This window comes from Alligator sinensis, unplaced genomic scaffold (assembly GCF_000455745.1).
Source record: "Alligator sinensis unplaced genomic scaffold, ASM45574v1 scaffold181_1, whole genome shotgun sequence".
Taxonomy (NCBI): Eukaryota; Metazoa; Chordata; order Crocodylia; family Alligatoridae; genus Alligator; species Alligator sinensis.
In genome coordinates, this window is record NW_005842022.1 from 2636203 (window position 1) to 2660360 (window position 24158).

Here is a 24158-nt window from a genome sequence, read left to right on the forward strand (position 1 = left end):
CATTAATAACTAGGCCACCATTAAGTTATTTTCCCATCAGAAAATGTCTTCTTGTTTGCGAATTGAATTTATCCTTTTATTTTAACTTTTTCATTTTACTACTAGTGGCCAAAACAAATAGTGCCACTTAATACAGCGAATAGAATTCCCTTTGTTGCCTTATTACCCTGGAAGTATTTACAAAGAATTAAAGCATGTTCTCATGTCAATGAGCAGGACTACCCATTAACCGTAGCATTAAAAGGAGTAAATTCTTCTGCATTAAAATGCGTGAATGCCCCTCCAGTACAAATACTTTGCTTCTGCCTCACTATTTTCAGCTTAGTGCCTGTATCATATTTAAACAGCTGCAAAGTTCATTTTTCTTGGATACCTATTAAAGGGAATTGGGTGGAAAAAAGGACAGGAGCTTATTTCAAAGTTGTTTTGACTTAATGACCATTTTAATTCAATTGTTTTTACAGACAATAAACAGGACTGAAGAATGTCTGTCTGAAATCTTTGCCTTGAATGGAGAAACTTCATTGAACAAGAAGTTGGCTTCCAGTTTGCACAGGCGTCAAATGAATGCTTTTTTTTTATTTTCTACCCTTCCCAATGAAAACAAAACAGTGTTTTTATGTGCTGTGCAAATGGTTCCGTCATGTAGTCTGACAGTTTTATTTTTGCTATAATTTTTTTAAATAAAGAGAAAACCCAAAGGAAAAACACTGGGTTAACATTTCATCTGGATGAACATTTGAATTCAGAATTTACCTGGAGGTATAGCTAGATTCTTTTTTTTTCTTTTTTTTCTTGGTTTTTTTTTTTAGAAGAACAGCAAAACTGATGATGTCAAGAGGGAGCAAGCTGAGATGAAAACTAATGGTCTTCCTCAAAAAATTAAGCTACTCTTTTTCTCATATTTTTCCTTCTTGTTTTAAATCTAGAGTGTTTTTGTTTTGTTTTGAGTTGTTTTTTTTAGAAATGTTTAGGTAAGGTTTATCTTGAATCTTAATTGCCTTAATTTTTAAGGACGTCAAAGGCTCTCAAGGCAAGCTGTCAACGTCTTGTTAGAAAACCCGAGAAGGAATTGAAACCTGCTTACACCAGTGTCAGCTGGTGTGGAAGTTTAATAGACTGAATTTTTGGGGTGAACAAAAAAAACCTGTACAGTTTAAAAGAAAATGATTTTCTTCTTTTGAAGAAAACTTGATGATAAAAGAACTGTGGCAACTGAGAGGATTGGAAAAAGTGCTGGGACTTTTATGAACTTTGTCTTAAGTGTTGACAGAAAAAAAATTCTAGAAGGCTAAAGCATTTTACAGTAAAGTTATTGAATTGAGAAAAAAACTAACTGCATTATAAAGAATGCAGGGTTTTTTTCTTGCAGAATGCAGATTTTTTTTATTTACAAAGCGTGATCGCTAGCAAAAGCATTAGTGCTTTTTATCTGCAGTCTTTTTTATGAGCTTTAAGAAGTTTTTAGTCTGCTTTGCTTGTCACATTGCAAAAACCTAGCTTAAGAGCATTAAAAAAAACTTAAGTAGATAGGAGCTTATGGTCAAAAAAGTGCAAAAAAAGCAATAGATAGAAGAAATTGTTGACAATTTCTGTAGTCTTTCCTAGTTGTGATCAAATGCAGCCTATGGATGGCCTATTTTATACCAAAGATGAAGTGACACCCTAACGCAGTCCAGAAGATAGAGTTTTTTTTTCCTTTTTTTATCTTTATTTGACCTACATGGCCGGACCAGTTCTTACTTTTTGTTTGTTTAAACTATCTTCCACTGGTGTTTTACATACTGCCTATGTTTATAATGGAAATTTCAGAGTAATTGGTACTAAAAACACATACCTGCTGTGTTTTGGAGAAATTCAGTGTGAGGACATCTGGGTTACCAACTGGTCTTCAGCTGGGCTTTAATTTCTATGACCGTTTTGTTACATTGCCTATTCCTTTGTATTTCTACCAAAACTACAGTCTTCCTTCTGAATTCCAACATCCCACAGATTCATTTCCTCACCTCAGTCTTTGTCATCTTCCAGCATGCATAGCCACCTTGATTCTACATCTGTTTTTCAGTAATGCATTTGAATCACCGATTAGATGCCACAAAAAGCAAATTTTTGTTGTCTTTTAAATTCTCTCAAAGGGAAAAGTTAAAAATTGCTTAGATTAATGCTGTTATGCAGGCAGGAAGTGAAAATTCATTTTCCCTTCTATGAGTTCTGTTTTCTTAATTTGTTGGCTGACAATCACTAATTAGTATGATTAGGCAAAAAACAGTACCTAAATTGGATCCATTGAAATCTACTTTAGGAATGACAACTATTTTACAATGAAAAATACTGATTACAATCCTTGCTTTTTTCCAAACAATCAAACAAAAAATAGAGAAGCAAGCCAGAGTAAAACAAGTGATTTTTTTTTTCTGTAAGAAGATTACAGAAAATCAGCATTTAAATAAAAATACACACACACACACGCACGCACGAAGCCAAACAATTGAACTTTCCTCCATCAAAGAGAAAGGGGAAGCTTCACTACAGTTCTTGTGGTGCATTAGAAACAGGGTATCCATTTAAAAAATAAAATATCAATCATTTTTATATTGGATTAACTCAATTCAGCCACCCTGATTCTAAGTGAGATCTATGGTTCCCTTAACTGATCTTTTTTTTTAAAAAAAAAAAAAAAGCATATTTTTTTAAAATTGCTAAAGCAGTACCTTATTTTTTAACATAGTGGGGGGTGTGGGGAGGGTTTACCCAAGCAAAAGGCTGCTATATATGCAACACGTCAAAGAGAAAGATGGGAACTCATCTGGTTAGCCACCATAGATACAGGGCTTGGTTTTCAGGAGAGTCAAACTACTTTCAACTCTCTTTGCCTTCAAATGGAGTTTTTGGTATTCTGAATACCAGGCCCCAGAAAAGTAATGTTGTTTTTCCCTCTATTTTGTTAAAAAAAAAGGCCTCTAGCTTTTTATTTTCTGTTCCACATGCTTTCACGTTGCTGTTTACTTTTTGTGAGTGGCACACGAGTTTTGTCCTTGGAGAAGGGTGTCCCCATTCAGAAGGGGTAGGGGGAAAAAACAAGCTAGCCTTATTTTCTTCCTTTTTACACTGTTTCTCTTTTTCTCTGAATTCTTTGTACAAATAGAGATAACCCCAGGCACAATTCAATTGAATATGAAATAAACATGTGTTGTTTTGTTTCTGTATACGTTCTGTTACACAAAAAAAGTCTCATTTACTATCAACAATGAGGCTACAAGGTAGCTACCATGTGGCTGATGAGTATGCTGAGGTACCTTCCTGTTTCTATTCAGAACTCTGCTGCTTTATTTATACATTCAGAAACATTTTTGGTATTATTTTCAACAAATAAAGTTAGACAATTTCAGTGTTTTTTATTAAGCCAGGCAGGCAATGAGTTATCAGGATGCCTGTCAGTTTAAACTGTTTTAAGTACATTCTGTGTTAGAACTGTCTCATTTTTTACCATGCTACAATGTTGACTATTGTTTGAAAACCAAAAAAAAAGAACAAACAAAGAAGCAGAAGAAGAAAGACAATGGATCCTCTGAATCCAATAAACTATCTTTCTTTCTTATCCCCAAACTGATGAATTGGTACTTAAAGGCTCATGAGTTACAGCTGATGAGTTATAAACAGTAATATATCACCAGGTAAGATATAATATATTTAAAATATAAAAAAAAGTTCAGAAAGGGGAAACCTTTATTTGCAAGAATCAAAGATGAGATAAAGGAATATGGATGAAGTCTGTTCAGTGCAGCAGACCTGCCCCTTGGGTATCATCATAACACAGAGATGCCCATTTGCTTCTGAAAACTGAATCTGGTTTGCTTTATATTCTGCCTAACAAGGTTTTTAGGGGCATTTTTTTTTAGAACCATTCTAGTTGGTTCAATATCTTGCCAACTTAGCCTTAAATATCATCTGGAAGGTTGCAGAAACTGCTCCAGAAGTCAAAGGCAATGGTGCCTGATGCAACTCTCTGGAAATCAAATCAGATCCATACGTTGAACTACAGATATACTTTCCATCACACCTGAACTCTTGTAAATAGTCTGATTTAGATATTTGGTTTGGGGGGGGGGGGGGGGGGGGGTTGGGGCGTTGTTTGGGATTTTTTTTTTCCTTTGGAAAATAAGTAATAAGAGGGGTGTCAGAAAAATATGCATCATGGCTGGAATATTCTGAATACCCAGGATATTGGATAATGGCTATAATGGAACTGAATACAGTATAATATGTAGCATTAGCAGGTGCTAGTGACAAAGGCAGAGTCTAATTCAGGGCACTAGATCCTGGCTGTTCCAAACGAAAATGCTGAGGTAGTTCTCTGTCTTGCTCTACTGCTGGTTTTATTAACACTTCAATTATGACAGCCAGCCATAGAATTTGGGATGCCCTCACAGTCCCTACCATTGAAATAGACTCTTAAAATGTCGCTAGCTGCTGCATACTTGTATGGTTCTGTTTGCCAAGGGATTTAGACTGCCTTTTTATGATAAGCTGAGAAAACCAATGTCATGCAGAATGAGGCCTATTTCAGAGTAGTTGCATCATGATGTATTATTTTGTACTGTGGATGCATGCACAACTGTGGAAGATGAGAGTTGGTGATCAGGGAAGTGAGGGATTCTGCAATGGGCATAAGCATTAAAATGGGTTTTTACATGAGTAAAAAGCAAATGAAGGGTTTTATTTATGTATGTATGTGTACCAAAATTCAGCAAATTTGAGGAAGCCTGCATTGTAATAAAGTTTATTTTTAATATGTCATAGTATTTGGATCTATATTATGTTGTCTATGGTACTGAAGGATGAGATTGATACTCACTGTTTAACAAGTTACCTTGGTTCATCATTTTAAGCTTAATAGCACTTGTCAGCCAGCCTCTTCATTTTAATGCTGAGGTTGACATGAGTAACACAGGTTTAAGCAGACTCTCTGCACTATGCCTTCAGTAAGAGTCATGCTAAAGAGTGATAGTAGGCTTAAAGTAATGAATCAGTCTATTTTTAGTGATGAGACCAAATGTGGTAGTTGAAGATAGTTATGTTTGATCCACACATGGTCAACATTTCTTTACAAAACTTTATTTAACATGAAATTGGTCTTGATGTAAAAGAAGTGTCCTTGGGCGAGGGATTTTCCAGGTCTTCTAGGTAGCCCATATGAACTGAGGAAATACTAATGGTGTGATGGAAATGCAAAAGATAACAACAAAACCACAGGCAGATTATTCCAGGGAACCTCTCCTTTCTGGTTGATGACATTTATTTTCTCTCTAATAATGGTGATTCCTTTCATTTTCTAATACATGCACACTAACTAGTCATGTACACACACTTTGTCAGAAGGAGGGGGTGTATCAGCAGGACATTTTTCATATTCTTCAACAAAGTGGATTTCTGGAATCAACAAGAGGCAAATGAGCGGCATGGGTAAACGAGGAGAGAATTATTTTTCCTTCAGAAGAAGCACCACACTTCCACATCAGTCATATCATCCAAATAGACTGGAATGCTGTCTGCACCCCTCAGATTCATCTTCATGCCTCAGAGCATGCAGAAGAGACCAGTTCTCTCCCCTTTGTTGATGTGTTCTTTGTTAAAAATAAACATAAAAAAATGACAAAATGTACAAAAATGGTTCTTGCTTCCCATGATGAGAAAATATCTTGTGTCTATATCAGTTATTCTCGTTTTTATTCCTCACCAATGACAGTCAATTTCCTTTCACCCTAATAAAATTTTGTAATTAAGTGAAAAATGTCAGCTGTTGAAAGGTCCACAAACCCATTTTTCTTTATAGGCCTCAGTCTCAGAAGGAATTCAATACCCCCAGAGATCTAGGTCTGTTGATTTAAAAAAAAATCTGTCCAGTGTTCATTGTATTTTCACTCTTTTGTTTTGTTTCTCAAGGATGAAGAATGTATATTTCTGGTGGAATTTACCATCAGTTATATTTTAAGAACCTCCCAAAAATCAGGTTAAAGAGGACAGCATGATGGTAGAATAACTACAGTTATGCATCCTAAAGTGGAAAAAAGCTGAGTAAATCATTTTCTTTTCTTGAGGAAAAATAAATTATGTGGAAGAAGGAAGCATCCAGTATTTGTAAAGGAACTTTTAATTGTTTTCCCATTAAAGGAGAATTAAAAGCTTCCATCTTTAAGAAAATCAAAATAGTACTGAAGATAGATGACTCTCCTATCAAGAAAAATGTATCACATCCATGAGACAGGGGTTCTTTCAAATCTTTATATCCTCACTATTGCCAAATTGTAGACTAAAGAACCTCTGGGAAATAGTAAACTATGAATCTTATTTATATGGGCATCCTTGTGTTGATGTCTTGGAGCTATGTCTACTGCTATTATGTTGGGTTTTTTTAATTTTTGTTTTCCATTTGTACCGCAACCCTAATAGCTGCCATTTTTCCACTCCTGGGGCTTTCTGTAGATCAGTGGATGTTAGGTTTAAACTTCTGTTTTCTTTGATGAAGCTTTCAATAAAAAAATAAAGAAAAGCACTGGATGTCTGGTTGTTCTTGTTGCACATATGCAGAAGCTCCGTGAAGCGTTTAGTCCCTGTGCTCTGTGTGCGTACAGGGGAAGGAGAGGGGAGTTCTTCAACATGGTTTACCTTCTTCCTCATCAGATCAATATAAGAACTGGGTCTCCTGAGAGACAGAGTAGCTCTTTCTCATTTTTAGAAGCAAAATCACTCACATGCTTGACCATGGAATGAAACAGAAAAGGTCCTTTCAGCCAGAGGCCTGGTGATAAATGTTCCTTGTTCTCTCAGATAGCAGCCTATTTACTGGTTAAAATATTCCCTTAGCTTCTAAAATACATTTTACTAACGTATTTAGTCATTTTGGTCACAAAAAAAGACTTCAGTGCACACTGACAGGTCCAAATTTAACAGCCTCTGAAATGGAAGTCTTTTTTCATAGCACCGACGGATAGTAGATGACAGCAGTACAAGCTTCCCCAAATTACCCCAGTATAACCTTACTTTGAGATGGAATTGAGGAGAGAAAAGGACCTCTCTCGCTCTCTCTCTTGTCTCACAGGGGCAGAAGGAAGTTGTGTAGTTGGTCCCCTCCCAACCCCCCCTCCCCAACCACATCCAGAGCTGCTTTGATACAGGACGGGAGTTGCTGAATGGCTCTCCATCCCACCTGCCCAAAAGAACTGCCTCTGGCAGCAAGGCATGGGCCAAGTGGAATTTTTCTCTCCACCATGTCAGCTTGTGGCAATGAGTTTTACATGTTTGTCCCTGACTGGTAGTTGTAGAAAGTTTTATACCAGATATAACTAAGGGGTCTACCTACCTTGAGGCAGCTGGCCAATTTCGCAGGCAGGTTGCTGGGTCAGCCACTATTTTTGAGGGCTTATTGTGGCTGGATTGAAAAAGGGGCCTTGGTAGTCCTACCACTGATTGGTAGAGAGGGCTGTCCCACATACCGCCTCACCTCTCACTGCTGATTGGCTGAAAGAGCTATCGTGCCCTTAGTTGCTGATTGGTAGAAGGGGCAGAACCACACAACAGGCAGCTTTCTCAGACAATCAGCAGCAAAGGGGGGGGAGGAGTGGTGGCAGCCATCTTGCCCTCTCACTTAGTGCCAGCAGCCCCGCTGGGGGAGCCAACATTTTATTTTTGGTAAGTTTTTTTTTTCTTGAAGATTTTGCAGAAATTTCAAAATTGGGCCACCTCTGCAAAATCCACACAATTGTGATTTGGGTAGGTCCCTAGATATAACCTCTTCAGTGACATGGATCACATTCTACCCAGTGCCCAACTTACATAAAATAACAATGAAATTGGGACCTCCCGCTGAGTTCCTAGACATGATCTTATTACAGTCTCCTCTCTCTCTCTCTCTCTCTCAGTCTCACATGCACACACTATATTTCCAAACACATTTTATGCTGATATTGTTCCTTTAAACAGATTGCCTCCTCTCTGTTCAGAGCAATTCAGAATCTATGTTGAGCTTGCACATTTGTTGCATAGTGACTGGCAATGTATTCAGCATTCTGGGAAGTACGCTATGTTTTTGCCCTGGCACTTCACTTCTTCTTGGACAGCTATGCAACTTCCCACGTTGCTCACTTTTCTTTGACAGGCTACCACAGCAGGCAGACATTTCTATTGAAGTGATGAGTATCCAGGACAGCCAGGGTGTGCTTCCTCACCCCCTCCCCTATACCCTTCCCTCCCACTTATTCCTCTTCGCTGCGATTTCATTTCTACATGCCCCAAATGGGTCTGTCAAGTTTTATGTTGCTTTCATATTTTCACTTCCATAGGAGCAGTGAATACGTACATTACAATAACATGCAGAGACCCCAGTTGGGAATGAGTCCCCATTCAGCACTGCACAAACCCAGAGCAGCACCAATACCTACTCTGAAAGGTTTGAAAGCTTAAGTGAAAAGGAATCCTTTAAATCTGTTAGGTGAGTGGATTTGCTTTCATGTTACACAGTCAGGGCACAGATGAGTACTGTGGGATCAGTTTTACACTTTACTGATCTCGTCACTCAGCAACAATTTTCCTGCCACATATGGACCAAATCATCCTTTCAAAAAGTAATTTTCCATTTTCCATTTTTCTTATTTTCTTTTTTTTTTTTTTTTTTGCTTCCTGATTATGCTTGAGGGATGTGGGGGGATTTGGTTAGGGTGGGAAGGATCAGTTTGAAAATGTTTGGTTTAAGAATAGCACATCATCCTTTTTTTTTGCATGTGCCCCACTGCAGATGGGTCAGTATGAGTAATGTTCATTGCAGTCAAGTAGAACTTGATTAGGCAGCTTGGCAATTGCCCATCACATGTCTGATAGAAAGTATTGTCTTTGAACCCTGGAGATCTTGGAGCCCTTCTGTGTAGGGGGTGCACGCTGCTTCCATGTTATATGTACATATTGAATAATTCACCTCTGTGCAAAGAGTCAGGACATGCCTCATTCACCGCTTAATCCAACTAAAAGCCCAAACTGGAACTTTAAATGATGCTCAGGCCTTGTGCTCACTGTCTGAACCATGGTGAATGTCACCCACAGCAATCATTCATCTATAGTGCTCAAAGTGGGGTCATGTATATCCATCTTTGTAACAGCATTCACTTTAGTGTAAGAGGCCATAAACCAAACTGCTGCTGGATCATTTTTTATGATTAAAAAAATGAGGAAAGATCCATAAATGTAATTTATTCTGCCATTATTTGTTAATAAATGTCTGGTTTGCCTCATGGCTCAATTTCCTCATCTAAAATGAGTGCACAAGTCACTCTAACAGGAAAAAATGAGGTGAGTAGCCCCTTGACATGTATTATAATTCACAAAGGAATGTTCAGCTTTTTATAGTAGTCAGTATGTAATATTAATTATTTATTGAACAGAAGAAGGTAGAACCCCCCAAACAGTATTGTTGCCCCACCCAGTGTGTTAAGTGCTGTATATACAAGTGGTTAGAAACAATCCCTGCCCTGAAGAGCTGGCCAGCTAAACTGCCAGGACAGATAATACAATAATTTTACTCCAAACTTGCTTCATTTTACTTATTTTCTGGCAGAAGTTTATTATCAAATACAGCAAGAGGAAAAAAAAGGGATTTTTTTTTCTGTTCTCAGTGGTAACAGATGACAGAACAAGGAGCAATGGTCTCAAGTTGCAGCAAGGGAGTTTTTGGTTGGATATTAGGAAAAACTTTTCCAGTAGGATGGTGGTGAAGCACTGAAACAAGTTACCTATTAAGGTGGTGGACTCTCCATCCTTCTGGGTTTTTATGGGCTGGCTCGACAAAGCCCTGGCTGGAATGATAGAGTTGGGGATGGTCCTGCTTTGAGCAGAGGGTTGGATTATATGACCTCCTGAGGTCCCTCCCAACCCTAACTTTATGATTCTGTGACGGCGTGGGGTACTATCATCTCCATTTTCCAGATTGGGCACAGAAGTACAGAGTGAGACAAAGACAACACCACTCTCCCTTTTCCTACCCACCATCCTAGCAAAGAACTTAATTTAGTGCTTCACTATATGCATGTGAACAGTCTCATTGCCTTTATTAACAATGGTAGAAAGGATCAGAGAATTACTTATGAGAATTACTTCCATATTTGATTTTTGTTGATGGTTAGAATGCTGCAGGACTTCAGTAGGATTATGCCTGTGCTTACCATTCGTTCTTAAATATATTAATGGATTGAGTCACACTGGCTCTGGCTACTCAACAACCTTACAGTAGCATGCAGCAGTGCCCTCAGGTTGGGCACGCTGTTCCTTATGGGTCAGTTCCTAAGCCAGAAGCGGTATAGCCACACCCACGCTGTACTTTGGGCAAGCCAATTAACATTGCTGACTGAGAGCTCCAAATAGCCTGCTCCCATGCTAATTAGCTTCTGCCCAGAGCCAAGTGAACAGAGCTAAGCTACTTGCAATTTGGGAGGCAGCCTACATGAATCAGCTTGCCATGCTAGAAGGGACCACGGCTGAGTGCTACATCCATTGTGTAGAAATGGCTAAAGGTTAGTCTATGATAGAGATTCTAATTCTAATTCTTCTGATTTTTAGTCCAGTGACTTTACTAGCTAACCAAGCTAGTGTGTTGCTCCCTTGTATGTGTGTGGAATGTTTTCTACAAACTACATATTTTCTCCCTTCTTTGGCTTTTGAACCCTATCACTCAGTGACCCCTTACATAAACAATGCTAGCCACATTTTCCTTAAAGAATACCACTCTTCACTACCTAGACAACAAAGGATTTCTTTCCAGCTCATCTGATTGAATTACAGTTGTGATCCCCCCCCAGCCTGTGCCAGCCCTGGCAGTATTAAACCATTTTTTATTATATGTTTAAGTGTTTATAGCCAACTTCTCCTGTAAAAATACAAGAGAACATATCTTTCCCCCAAAAAAGAAGTGTCAGAAACTTTCCCCAGCTGTGACCCTGAAACAGTGAATAACAAAAGCAAAACCGCTGCACTGCAGCCCAACTCTGTTTGGTTTATTGTAATCTCAGCCTTCCAATCCCCTTCAATCTCATTTATTAGCTTCAACTACATGTTGATTCCTATTTCACATATAAATTGTGTGGTCTACAATCCATACAACACCTAGCAAAGTCCCTGAGCGTGGCTTACAGTCATTGGGGTCCTACAAAACAATATTCTTCACTTTTTTCTTTCCTGTTTTGTTATGTGCCTATTTTTTGTCATTCTGTTTTCCAAGCAATTTTCTTCCAAAAATACTAGACACCTATATAATGATTGTCCAGTAAATAATGATCACCCAATATGTCAACACAATCCACTATATATTTAAATATTTACACACACACCCATTACATTGAAAACTGTAAGAAACGCTTAGAAATTTGAGATGTGAAGTTTGATACTATGACTTTTTGTTGATTTAGCTGCAAGCATCTCATAAAGTAAACTCCCTCTCTCCCCTCATAGATTTCCATAACAGAGCTCTGTCTCACAGCAGATATTAATAGCAGTGAAGTCAGAGTGTCTTTTGTGTTCTTGAAATGCTAAAGAGATTTACTGTTTGTCTTAATTCACTCAGTGTCATCCATGCTTTAGTTAGTTGTTTGTTTTTCTAAGAAAGAGTATAAAGGAAGTCATCTGGCTGAAAACAGCAAATTAAAAATTCTAGTTAAGGTAATATATCAAAGCAAGTAAACCAGTATTGTATCCTGAAGTGACTTTTATTTCCTAAATTATCAGAAAGTGTACACATGTAAAAAAAATTCAGCTCGTTCAGATTAATATATTAGCCAATAGGCCTGTGTGAAGCAGCAAGTATTTGCTTTGGACTTGGATTTGGCTGATTTGGAGAGACAGTGATTTGATTTAGTGATTCAAATCACTGTCGCGATTCGATTTGGCTGGTTCAGATTTGGAGATTTGGTGCTGATTTGGAGATTCAGACATAGACTATAATGGGGAATCACTAAAATACCTATAACTTCGTCATTTTTTTGCAGATTCAGATTAAAACAGTAAGACTGGTAGTTCCTTCTGAGGGCATGAAATGTGCCAGGTTTCAAGGAGATAGGTGTGGGGGCTTCTGTGAAAGTGCACCTCAAACTGTTGAAAGCAAAACTTGCATCACTTGTGTCTGTTAAAGCAGAGTGGGATGAATGCATCAGGTAGCCCCTCATGCGGGCATAAGGCCTGCCAGGTTTCAGGCAGTGAGGAGGGTGGCACTCGTTCCATCTGCATGTGGAGCTTGGGGAACCTAGGAGGTTCACCTTCAGGAACACCAGCTGCTCCACAAAAACCAGGATCCGAGGAGGTGCAGTGGGGAGTCACAACATCACCAGCAATGCTGAACAGCCTCTCGCTTGAAAGACTGGTCAGTGAACAGGACAGGTGTTCCCGGGCAACCATGGCCAGATCCTGCCACACCTGGATGTGAGTTGCCAAATAGGCCAAAGGGTCACAGTGCACTGGTTCCACATCCTCAGCGAGATAGGTAGCCACTGAGACCTCCGCGCTACCTGCCTGATGGTGGGATCTGGTGCCTCTGGACCCCAACATTGAAGCCATGCCCTTGGCCCACATTGGCAGCAGCTCTGGTGGAGGAGAATGGCTTGTGGTTGGAGTGCTGGCACAGGAAAGTGGATCCCCCTGTTCCACGTCCACCGTCTCTGCCCATCTGCCTCCCTGACTGTTCACCCGCACCTCCATCCAGTGATTGAGGGTTTTGCTGCTGCAGACGATCCCCTTCAGCCTCAGGCTGCACATTCCCACGAGCACATGGACCATACTGAACTGCAATGGACCCAGCAATTTTTTGATGCCCTCCTTCAGCTACTTCACCAGTGCCTGCACCTCTGGTGAAAGCAGCTTGCCCCATCCAGGAACATCAATCCCCTGGAACTTCTCCATTTCCTTCTCAAGCTCCTTCACTAATGGGATCACCTGGCAAAGGAGGGCATCACCAGCGCTGAGGCTCTCAGTGGCCCTGAGGAATGGCTTGAGGACCACCAAGATCTGAGAGATGGTATCCCACTCTGTTATATTAAAGGGGCCACTGATCCCAATCTCCCTGAGCATCTCATGGATGGCGTTCTGTTGCTCCACCAGCCTGTCCAGCATCAGGTATGTGGAGTTCGACCTAGTCTCCACATCCTGCATGATTTTGTGCTGTGGGATGCTCAGCTCTGCCTGTTTGTCCCCTTTGATGCTCTGGTGAAAGTAGCCTGCCACCTTCCTGCATTTCTAAATGAGCTGGCTGGTAGTAATGGTGCCATCACCAGGGGCCCTGTTCCCCTCCAAGGCATCCCTGACTACAAGGTGGAACTTGTGTGCCACACAGTGGATACCAACAAAGTTGGCATCAGACACCACCTTGAACATATTGGCCCTGTTGTCAGTGACCATTAACCCACAGGTGCGCTCGCCCTGCCCAACAAGCCACCCCTGCACCATGCAGTTCATGGCCACCATGATCTCCCTTGACATGTTTGACTCATATATCACTTCTGCTTGAAAAAGAGCCTACCGGCAGCCTGACTGATTGCACCAGTTCCCTGTGAGGGAGAGGTAGGCATGATCTCCACCCCAGCTGCTTCAGATGTCTGATGTGAAGTGCAAGGCTACCTGCAGACCTGACTTCTGCAGCTTCTCCCTCAAGTACTTCCTGCATTCCTCATACAGGGAGGGCACCAGTTCTCTGCTAAAGGTGGTACATGTGGACACTTGGTACGATGGGACTATGAGCACCATGAGCCACCTGAACCCTGAATGCTCAACAAAGGAGAAGGGCTGGCCATTGACAGCAAGCATCTCCCCAGTGCTCTGGGTGACCTCACTTGCCTTCAGAACGCGCCCCCTCTTTGTTTCTGCCTTTTCCCCACTAGTCCAGGGTGACCTGCCTCTGCTTCTTTGGGACGGGGGCTTTGGAGTGAGAGGGGGACTTCTTTTGGGCATGCTCCTACTGGAGGAACAAGGGCAAGGGGGTGCTGCCTCCTGAGATGCAGCAGCATCGCCATGGTGCCAAAGTGTTTCACCTCGTTGCCCTGGCTGATCTGCCTTCAGCAGTGTTAGCAGGTAGTATGCCTGGGATCATCTGCCACCTCAAAACATTTGTGCCAAGCAGAGGCACAACAACAGGAGGAGGTGAGCCACCTGCCCCCTCAAACTCCTCTGAAGCACCTTCCAGAGAAAGGGAACCTGCCTCTAGGGGGAACTTTGAGGGATGTGGAGCACAAACTCAGATACCCCCTTCTTCCCCAGAATTTCCTTCACTATGGCCCTCAGCTCCTCTGCTTCCAAATCCAGATCCTCCTCTGGCACTGGAAGGCTCACACTGGAAACTGAAATTGGGGTGGAGAATGTCATGCTGCTGCTGGTTAGCGGTGTTAGTGGTGGTGGTGCAGGTGCAGGCATTGCCACCCCCTCCTTGCTCCCACTAGCAGCAGAAGACTCATCGCTGCCAGGAAAGAGGGTGTGTCTGTGTTTGGGGCAGGGGGTACTTGCAGATCTCCCTCTGCTCCCTCTCCCTCTTCTGCCAGAAGGCCTGACACCTGCCTTTCCAGCACACTTCATAATGTATGATTCATAGATTCATAGACATTAGAGCTGGAAGGGACCTCGGAAGATCATCAAGTCCAGCCCCCACACCCGAAGGCAGGAAGTCAGCTGTGGTCATAGGATCCAGCAAAATAAGCATCCAATTTTTTCTTGAAGGTGTTCAATGTAGGTGCTTGAACCACCTCCGATGGCAGGCTGTTCCAGAGCTTGGGGGCTCAGACAGTAAAGACAAATTTCCTTATGTCCAGCCTGAGACGGTCTTGCATTTTGGTGTGCTGCAAAATGTGTGTGTGTGCGCGCAATATATGTTGTGCTTTCCTGCACAGCAATGACACGCTGTCAGGGAAAACACAGATTTCTTTTTGTGGGGGGAAAGAATCAAGACAGACTAACAAGAACAAATAAGAGGATTTGGGGTGAAGAATAAATTGAAAGGAATGGATAGGGATAACAATAGGGATTGTAGGCAAGGGTAAGTAGGAAAGGATTGGATACAGCTTACAAGAAGAGAGACTAGCTAGCAAGCCAGAGACTTTCAGATGCTGCTACTCTGAGAGAGAGACAGCTCACAAAAGGCACAGATCACTTCAGACACAGCTTTATATGTTGTTTCTACATCCCTCCCCCAGAGCACTGTGATTGGAAAGGAACTCAGAGAAAGATCACAGTCACTGGCCAGCTACAGATGTCAATATCAGAGCAGTCTTTCCCCCTCTCTCAGTCTTTTCCATATACAAAAGATCACCCCATCCCCCTCCCTCTTCTCAGTTTCTGTTTGCTACAAGCCTTCCAAATCTCTGAATTTCTCTGAATCAATTTGGAGGCTTCCGATTCAATTTGGACCTTTTAATGGGTCTCCTAATTTCATTCAGATTTGGAGATTTGGCAGCCGAATCAGGCCGAATAGCCTCCGAATCGAAATGGCTAATGAAGCTTCGCACAGCCCTATTAGCTAACACCAACAAAGATGGCTGAACTTAGTTTTCAACGCAATATTACCAGGGCTGTGCATTTATGTACCATTGACTGTTGTAAGCTAGGGCTTCAAGGTATATTATATTGTGTGTATGACTATAAGTCACTACACCCATACAGGACATTTTACTGGATATAGCACCTTTGTAGAATAATCTTTAAACTTCTTTATCACAAATCTTCAGTCACTTGCACAATTCAGCATATCTTCTCTGCTGCATATACTACAGCATTATAAAATCATTCAGCAATTCTTTCTCCATTTTAAGGAATAATCATGGTGCCTCTATATAGGGAAGTCAGGTCCTTGAGTTTGTATGTGTGTTAGGAAAAGAATAATGATGGTCCCTAAAGCTTGGATGCATGTCTGAGAATTTGAATGCATGCCAAAAGCACAAAACGTTTTGGAAATTGCCCACTGCAAACTTTAAATGTCGTCATAAAATTTGAAACGCTATAGAGATGTCTTTGGAATATCCAAGAAATCAGGATTATGTATTTTACTTGAAGTTAAATTAAAATCCAACTGTATGGCTAGCATCACTCGTCCTCTCAACATATACACTTCTAGTCACAAAAGTGCTTGGCATGAAAATAACTCTAGGAATCATGCCTGTGCATTTCATCTGCTGTGTTAAGTGCCAATGGGCTCATCTACACAAGACATTTACCATGGAGTAGACTAATTAGCTCCACATTAAATGTCTCAGCATCTACATGTGCAGTGCTATTAGGCTGGAGTAAACAAGTAAACTCCACACAGTTTTTCACTCAGCAGCATCACACGTGTAGACACTGAAGCAGCTGGCTGGGGCACAAGGGTGTTTCAGTGGGGAGCTAGCTGGCAGGCAACCCCAGCACATTGAGCCATACAAGAGCTGCTCTGGCCCAGCTCAAAGTGCTGTGGTCCTGGATGCACATTCAAACAGTGCACCTGGGAGTTTCTTGCTTTGCCTTAATAGCACATGTAGACCCACCCAATGGGAACCTGAGTTTTTGTTGCTGCCAGCTTTAAAAAGCTGGTGTGTAGGCACTTAGCAAAATAGACATGGCCCAGAGATATAATTGGTGGAGAAGAGTAGACTACATTTTGGACGCTGAGCCTCTCCATAAAGCTAACAAGGGCCAACAACAGTCACTCCATGTTCCACTTTCATACTCCATAAGCAGTGACCACCACAGTGAACAGTGCAACCAGATAAAATTCTGGATCGATGCTGTAATTTCATACTAGAAAAATCCCTGGCTTTCCTTTCCTTGCTGCATTTCTTGAGTGATATCCTGTTCCATTGTTTCCCCTCTGCTCTGCAATATCCTTTCAGACATTTCTGCTTTCAGCCTGAAATATGTACTTAAAAATTATTCAAATTATCTATGAATAGTGAACACAGTAGTGTAATCTCAAATATAGCATCTAAGAAGCTCTGTCAGGCCCTAGAAGCAAGCATTCTATGCACTGCAGCTAACTGAACTACCCTGCTGGTATTATGTGCAATTTATAACAAGAAAGTGCTCTTTGGAGCAGGAAACAGAACTGATTTTCAATTGGCATTAAAGAGAAAAGCATTTAATGTCAGTTGATATTATACAGGCACATTTACTGTAATTATAGCTAAGGAAAAAAGGGAAAAAAAGATGGAAAAATCAAGGGCATGTGTTAAGCATGAAACCTGAAGAAACATGTAAAAGGTGCTGCCTGAACGATTGCCTCCATCAAACATTGTACACAGAGGCAAAACTTGCAGGGCACCTATACACGAGTAACAAGGCTGCTCCAGCATATTGTAATTACAGCACACCAGAGCAGACTCGATTAATCAAGTCTGCTCCAGCATGCTGTAATTACCGTATTCCAGCAGACTTCTGAGTCTCATGTATCAACATCTCTGTGCTGAAAAATGGTGGTGGGTGCCCTTTCACTAAAGCTCAGTGAGCTTTAAATAAAGTGCCCCCGCCACCATTTTTCAGTGAGGGGACACTGATACATGAGATGCTCCAGGCACTTTAATTAGAGTGGCTCTCAGAGCCGTTCTAATTAAAGAACCCCCCACACACACACACTCCTGGAGCACATGTATAAACACCCCTAGTGTTAAAAAGACCTGCAAACAGCAACCCAGAATAGAAAAGGATGGAGGCAGATGTATAGCTGGCCATATCTGAACCCTTGCCAGTGATAGTGCATGGAGTAGTGCAAGGGGTAACAACAAGCTCAGCAGATGCTATTTTTGCCTCTTCTCCAGCCCCAGACCCTCAGCTCCAGAGGCTGGGGGCTCCCTTGCCCTGCCACATCTCTTAGCTATGCTACTAGATGGAGGAGCCTTGTTTGGGACTCTCAGGTAACCATTTTTGACCCAGAAGCGTTCTAGATTCCAAATAAAAACTAACTGGTTTAAGACATGTTAAAATGCAAGAGATTCTCATGAACAGAGACAATAACAGTAAGTTCCACAAGTGACCTGGTTGCGGTTCCACCTTTGAGCAGTTTCTGACATCTTGCATTCTGCCCCAGAGGGTAAGCTGCATGCGAAATAGCTGAATACGAGCACTTGTTAGGACTTTCCAAAAACACTTAGCTTTCCAAAAACCCTTCTATGAAAGCCTGCAGTGCCAAAGTTGTGCCAAACTCAAGTATTTCCTACCAATTGGTATGTGCTTTGTATAAAGTGGGCACCAAATGGACAAAGCAATACATTTTTTTAAGCCAGGCCTCACCTTATTTGGAAATACAATTGATATTATCTCTTGCCTGACCCACTAATTTTTTTAAGGTGAAATTTGGTTTTCTTCATCTCAATTTATATGCTTTCCTAATTAAAAAAATGTTGTTGGCTGAACAGCTTTTCCAGTCATTATTCATCTTTTTTTCTTGACCTTTATAAATTATCTGACACTCTGAAAGGATGCAATTGGTTCAGACTTGTATGCCGGCGTGGCACAGAATTTTCTCACATAAACCAGTTTCTCACAAACAAAATGCACAGAAGAGGGTCATTTAGTTCCCATAGAGCCAGGTGGCCAAGTTGCTGCCACTGGTAGCAGGTCAGGACAGCAGCAGTGGCAGCTGCTATTTTTGAACCTCCCCATCACCTCATGTTGGCCCTCTTCCCCCCATCCCCTTAGTTACACTACTGCCTACAGGAGTCGCTTTAGCTGCCCAGCTATCATGTGCCATTAGCATGTGCTAACTTCAAAGGTAGATATTGCCATACCCAATTCTGCACATGCTCAGGGTGGTTGTCTATATAATTAATGCTCAAGATTAATTTAATTCATTAGTTCTACTTTCCACCCAGTGCCGGGGGGCAGGAGGAGGCAAGTGGGGTGACCACCCCAGGTGCCAAAGCAAAGGGGCATCAGTAGGCACTGCCCAGCTGGGGTGGGGCGTGGGAGAGAGCACAAGCAGCTTGTTTCAGGGTGCAGGGCATGGGAACAGGGGAAGGGCAGCTCCCACCATTGCGTGCACTCTTGGGCAAGCATGGGGGGGCACATGCTCTTCAGATCTGTATGTGGGGCAAGGGCGGGCTGCCGCTACAGGCTTTGCCTTGGGCACCAAACTTTGTTGCTACAGCACTGTCACCACCTTTCAGACTTGAGCCACTACTCTGATTGGTAGCTGCACCCCAAAAGAAAATGGCTTCCACTGCAACTGCTGGTGATATTTTTCCTTCATGAAACAGCAGAGAAACCCATGGGGCTAAAACAATATGACACCTTGTCATTTATTATTAACTCTTTCTTGCTGGCCCTTTGTTGGATTTCAATCCAGGTGAGTGAGTGCTCATAACCAAACTGACTTGAATGGATTTTTCAGGGCTTTATGAGGAAATGAGTCAGTTATCTTATTAAATTCTAATTACATTTCATACCTTGCTTTCTTTCCACCCACTAACAAGCTAGTCCTACTCCCATTACAGTGAATGGCCAGATTCCCAAAGGCAGGGAGCAGGAACAGACTCACAGTTTTGCAATGTGTTTGTTTATCTGGCATGATTTGCTCTTTACAAATCCGTGCTGTTCTCATATTGTAACTCTTCATGGCAGAAACTGAGGTCTTTTATTTATTTTCTAAAGAATTCTTGCACATTTATGGTTCTGCATAAATAATAGGAGTAATTAATCATAGTAATAATGCACATCACAGGGTCTTTAAGATATTAGTTATTGAACTTACTGAGTCACCCCCCCCCACCTCAACAATTGTTTCTAATTTTAGCATAACTGGTGGGAAATTAAAAAGAATATGCTAAGAATCTTTTTAAAAGGTGGAGGCAAGAATCGTGGTAACAGATGGTCAGAAAATGGGGAAAGATTTTTGTAAAATGTGTGTCCCATTTTGTTGAAAAATGTTGAGTTTTAACCTATTCTTTTCACCTGTCTCTACAGGCAGATAGATGGCCATATTTTCATTAAAGAATTCCCAAAATTATATTAAAAAAATCAAAATTGATTTTTTTAAACCAGCTCTTATTGTACCAATACTCTGTTATTCAGTTGGCCTAACTTCTTCTTTTATTAAAATAAGTGAAGATGTATTTGGAGGAAGAGAAATCTATAGGTTACACTACATGAGAAATCCAATTCTTCATCTAGTGAAGACAGGTAAGAGTTTTGCGACTGACTTCACAGGATAGAGGAAAAATCTTTAACTTCCAGCAAAACAGATGGGAATGTTGGGCATGGTTATGCATGTAAGATGATGGAGAAATTGAGGTCTTTTATTTGTTGGCTAGTATTTGCATGTGCTTTGTGCACATCTTTCTGTTTTGTGGCATTAGGGTTGTAAGTCAACTTAATTTGATGTTTAAAATGTGAACTTAGCCAGGGGCCAAACCTGAGATCCTCATTGAATTTTTACTCACTTCTTATCCAAGTAAAACTGCCATAGCAGTGAATGGAAATTTTATGTAATGAAGCAGCTTTGTTACACTGCCTGTTTTCTGAACTAAGGTGAAAGGTTCCATAAGGGTGAGAGTTATGTCCAAGCCATAAAATGGGAAGGAGAAACAGAAGGTGCTGGTGAGTAGGCGAATGAAGGAGTAGAGAAATTGGATAGAAAGAAGTGAGCAAGGAAGCAAAAGTAGGTATTGTGCTTAGATTGATGCATCAGGGAATCAGGAACCTGAATCAAATGGCAGGATAAATGGATCCATTTCTGGCAGTTACACTTGAGGCAGACGACTTCGTGGTCAAAGCATCGGGGGTGGGGGAGTTCATTTGTACTATATATACTCCAGGCTTCCCAAAGTATTTCTTCACTTACCTTTTGACAGCAGCTGTGCTGACAAGATCTCTATCATTTCTACCTGGTCATTGGGCTTTTCCTTGTTAAGACACAACAGTCCTAGGGCTCAGCCTTTTAAAAATATGTATTTAATTAAATGAAGATTTTCAGTTTCTTCCCTTGCCAATATGGAGGCTGAAATATTTCAAGTCAGCTCTAAAAGAAGAGAATCTATTTTCTCTCTAATGTATTTATACTACTCACGCTCTGCCTATCAATAATTATTCTGCATTCTGCTATCCTTTTTTTAAAAAAAAAAAACAACCCTGAAAGCCTTTTCTTAAGCTCTTTTCTAGTCTCACTTCCATCAGTTACCTCAGCGCAGCTGCACTGAGTGTAATATGGTTCATATTATCTGCTCCCTGAATAACTAAGTGCAGAATGATGTCCTTAATATATTCCTAGTAACTCCCTTCTTTGCTCATTCTGTTCTGAAGTGGGCATTATTCTTGGATATTTGAGTGTTCCCTCCCCAAACCACTGTCTCACTTATAATTATATTTTAAAAAAATGAAAGGTTATCTTCACAATCAAATGCCTAATTTTCACAGCAAAAATGATGGCTCCGTCTGGAGTAATTTGAAAACATATAGTGGGCTAATTAGTGCCCAGCAGCACCTCTTTTCCACCCTTAAAATAGCACCTACTAATAGAAATTAAGGGGTATCACCCACAATGATACTGAAAAAATCAGCACAAATCTAATCTGGTTAGAATACAAATATTCAACTGTAAATTGGGTCTTGCTTTACTAAGAATGAAGATGCCTGCTATTGTTAGCAAATCAGAGATATTTCAAACTAGAAAGGAGAGAGTCTAGACTAGGACAGTTAGAAATGTAACAAGTTCTTCAAATTTGTCTGTAACCCATTTTCACCATTCCTGGATTTCACAAATTCATCAAGGATTGTTGAGCAATGTCTAAGAGTTTGATAGTGTGGGAGAGTCAAGGTGAGAAGGCTTAGTATTTAAGGCAGAATAGAATTGATGTTCTGATTAATGCCATGTTCTGCATCTGTAAATCACATGGATCAGAGCCCTCTCATCTTTGGACTACATTTATTGCTTCTCTTTTTTTGTATTTTAGTTACCTGCACTGGCATTTTTTAATATATAAGGAAAGATGCTATTGACTTCTTTCCACCAGATGGCACCATAGACTGCAATCCATGGATGGCATATATATATGTATGTGTGTGTGTGTGTGTGTGTGTATGTAATATACGTTTTACATATGGATGTATAACCTTCACTATTTTGTCTTGCTTCATATCCTATTACAGAGGGAGCAAAAAGTAAAGAGCCCAGGGAGCCAAAGATTTGTACCAAGACGACACTGGCTAGGGACAGACATTCAAAAGGTAGAGCTGTGCAAAGCTTTAGTCACTGATTTAATTTGGGGGAGATTCAGCCCGATTTGGCAGCCAAATATCTGAATTAAATTGGGAGACCCATTAAAAGGTCCAAATCTAATCCGAAGCCTCCGGATCGATTCGGAAAATATTCAGAGACATTTGGAGATTCAGCTTGGCTGGGTAGAGGCAGGCACAGATGGGTGGTTGCAGGTTCTTCTGTGGCTCCTCTGGCTGTGCTTGCCTCTCCCCAGGCAAGGGGAGCCATGGGAAAAGTTACCATGGCTGCCCTGCCCGGCCCCATCCCCTGCCCGGCCCCAGCCTCCCAGCACTTAGGGAAAAAAAAGCCCCAAACTCACCAGTTGCAGCAGCAGGGATTAGGGCCTCTCAGGGCTGGTGGCAGAGCCCCCTACACAGTGCGGGGGCAGTGGGGATCGCCCCTCCCTGCCTGGCACCCATGCAGCAGCTGCCTCATGGCACAGGTGCAGCACGGCTCAGCAGGGCACTGCATGCTGTCTGGGAGCTGGGGCCACTGGGACTGAGTGCTGCCAGGCTCTGTGTAACTGCTGAAGCTGCCCCAACTCCCAAACAGTGCACGGCACCCTGCCGAACCACGCTGCATCCACACAATGTGACAGGCTGCTGTGCAGGTGCCAGGCAAGTGGGGGGTGATCCTCACTGCCCCCCACTACCCCGTGCTGCATGGGGGCACTCTGCCACAAGCACTCAGAGGCCCTGATTGCTGCTACTGCAGCTGGTGAGTGCTGGGCTTTTTTTTTCCCCTTTAAGTACCAGGACTAGGCTGGGGCTGGGCGGGGGATGGATCCAGGCAGGGCAGGCATGGCAGCTTCTCCCACAGCTTCCCCCACCCGGGGAGAGACAGGCACAGCTGGAGGAGCCACAGGATACCGGCCTCTCCCCGCCCAATCCGAATCTCCAAATCAGCACTGAATCAGTGCTGATTCACTGATTCTTATTTGGCTGAATTGAATGGGGACAGTGATTCAAATCACCGAATCAAACCACTGTCCTCCAAATGAGCTGAATCTGAATCTAAACCAAATACTTCCCTATTTGCACAGCCTATCAAAAAGCCTGAGCCTGAATTGATTGAGTCTTTGCAGGTTAGTCTAACATGCCTGAAATGGTTCAAGCCAGAAGCCCGGGGGTGCTAGAGCAGTCCTCCCTTCCACAGGGAAGCTGAGCTTGTGGTGGGGGGGGAGCATGGCCAGGCCCCAGCAGGCCCTCCCCAGAGGCTCTCTGACAGCCGGGAGCAATCTGGGCACACATGGCTGCCTAGCCCCAGAGAGGAACTCTTTCTCCCTCTCCCCCAGTGCAGGGGGAGGCTCTGTTCCCTGCTAGGGAGAACTCCTCCCCCTCTTCCTCCTCCCTTCAGAGTGGCAGCGGGAGCATGGAGCTCAGCTGAGCAGGGTGTGGGTGTATGTGGGTATGGGGTTTAGGGACCCCCACATGCTCCCCCCAAGGTGTGCAGCCCTCACTGGCTGGCAGCAGCAGCAGGTGGGGAAGTCAGGGTGGTCATGCCCAGCACAGGCATGGCTCCAGCCAGTGCTGCACGGTGGGAGGGAGTGGAGTCTGCCTTATCCCCACGGTTCTGCTCCCTGAGCCTGAAGTGGGGGAAGACACTTACCCCGCTCCCTGCTGTGCGGGTCCCACACTCTGCTTGGAGTGGAGGGAGCTTCACCCCCTGCTTCCCCACAGAGCCCAGCACTGGGTCTCCCTGCTGCAAGTGCGGAGCTGCAGGTGCGGCACAGAGCCCCCACAATAGAGGCAGCCAGCACTGCATGGGGGGTGAGGAGCACAGCCCCATGCAGCCTATTTGGCTGCTTCTATCCCCATGGCTCCATGCTGTGCCTGCAGCTCCACACTAACAGCAGGAAAGCCTGGCATTGAACTCTTTGGGGAGGCATGGGGCTGGGCAGGACCTGCACAGTGGAGAGTGGAGGAAGCCA

At 42.4% G+C, this 24158-nt stretch overlaps 1 protein-coding gene across 5 annotated transcripts in view; it reads left to right on the top strand.

Moving 5' to 3' along the window:
• The window catches only part of RBMS3 (RNA binding motif single stranded interacting protein 3), a 692574-nt gene extending 686029 nt beyond the window's left edge, over positions 1-6545 (top strand). For all 5 annotated transcript variants that reach the window (XM_025202359.1, XM_025202354.1, XM_025202355.1 and 2 more), the window contains one exon: positions 465-6545. In XM_025202359.1, the coding sequence (XP_025058144.1) occupies positions 465-471 (7 nt within the window). In that variant the 3' untranslated portion in view covers positions 472-6545. The remainder of the gene's footprint in view (positions 1-464) is intronic.
• Positions 6546-24158: the final 17613 nt, after the last annotated feature.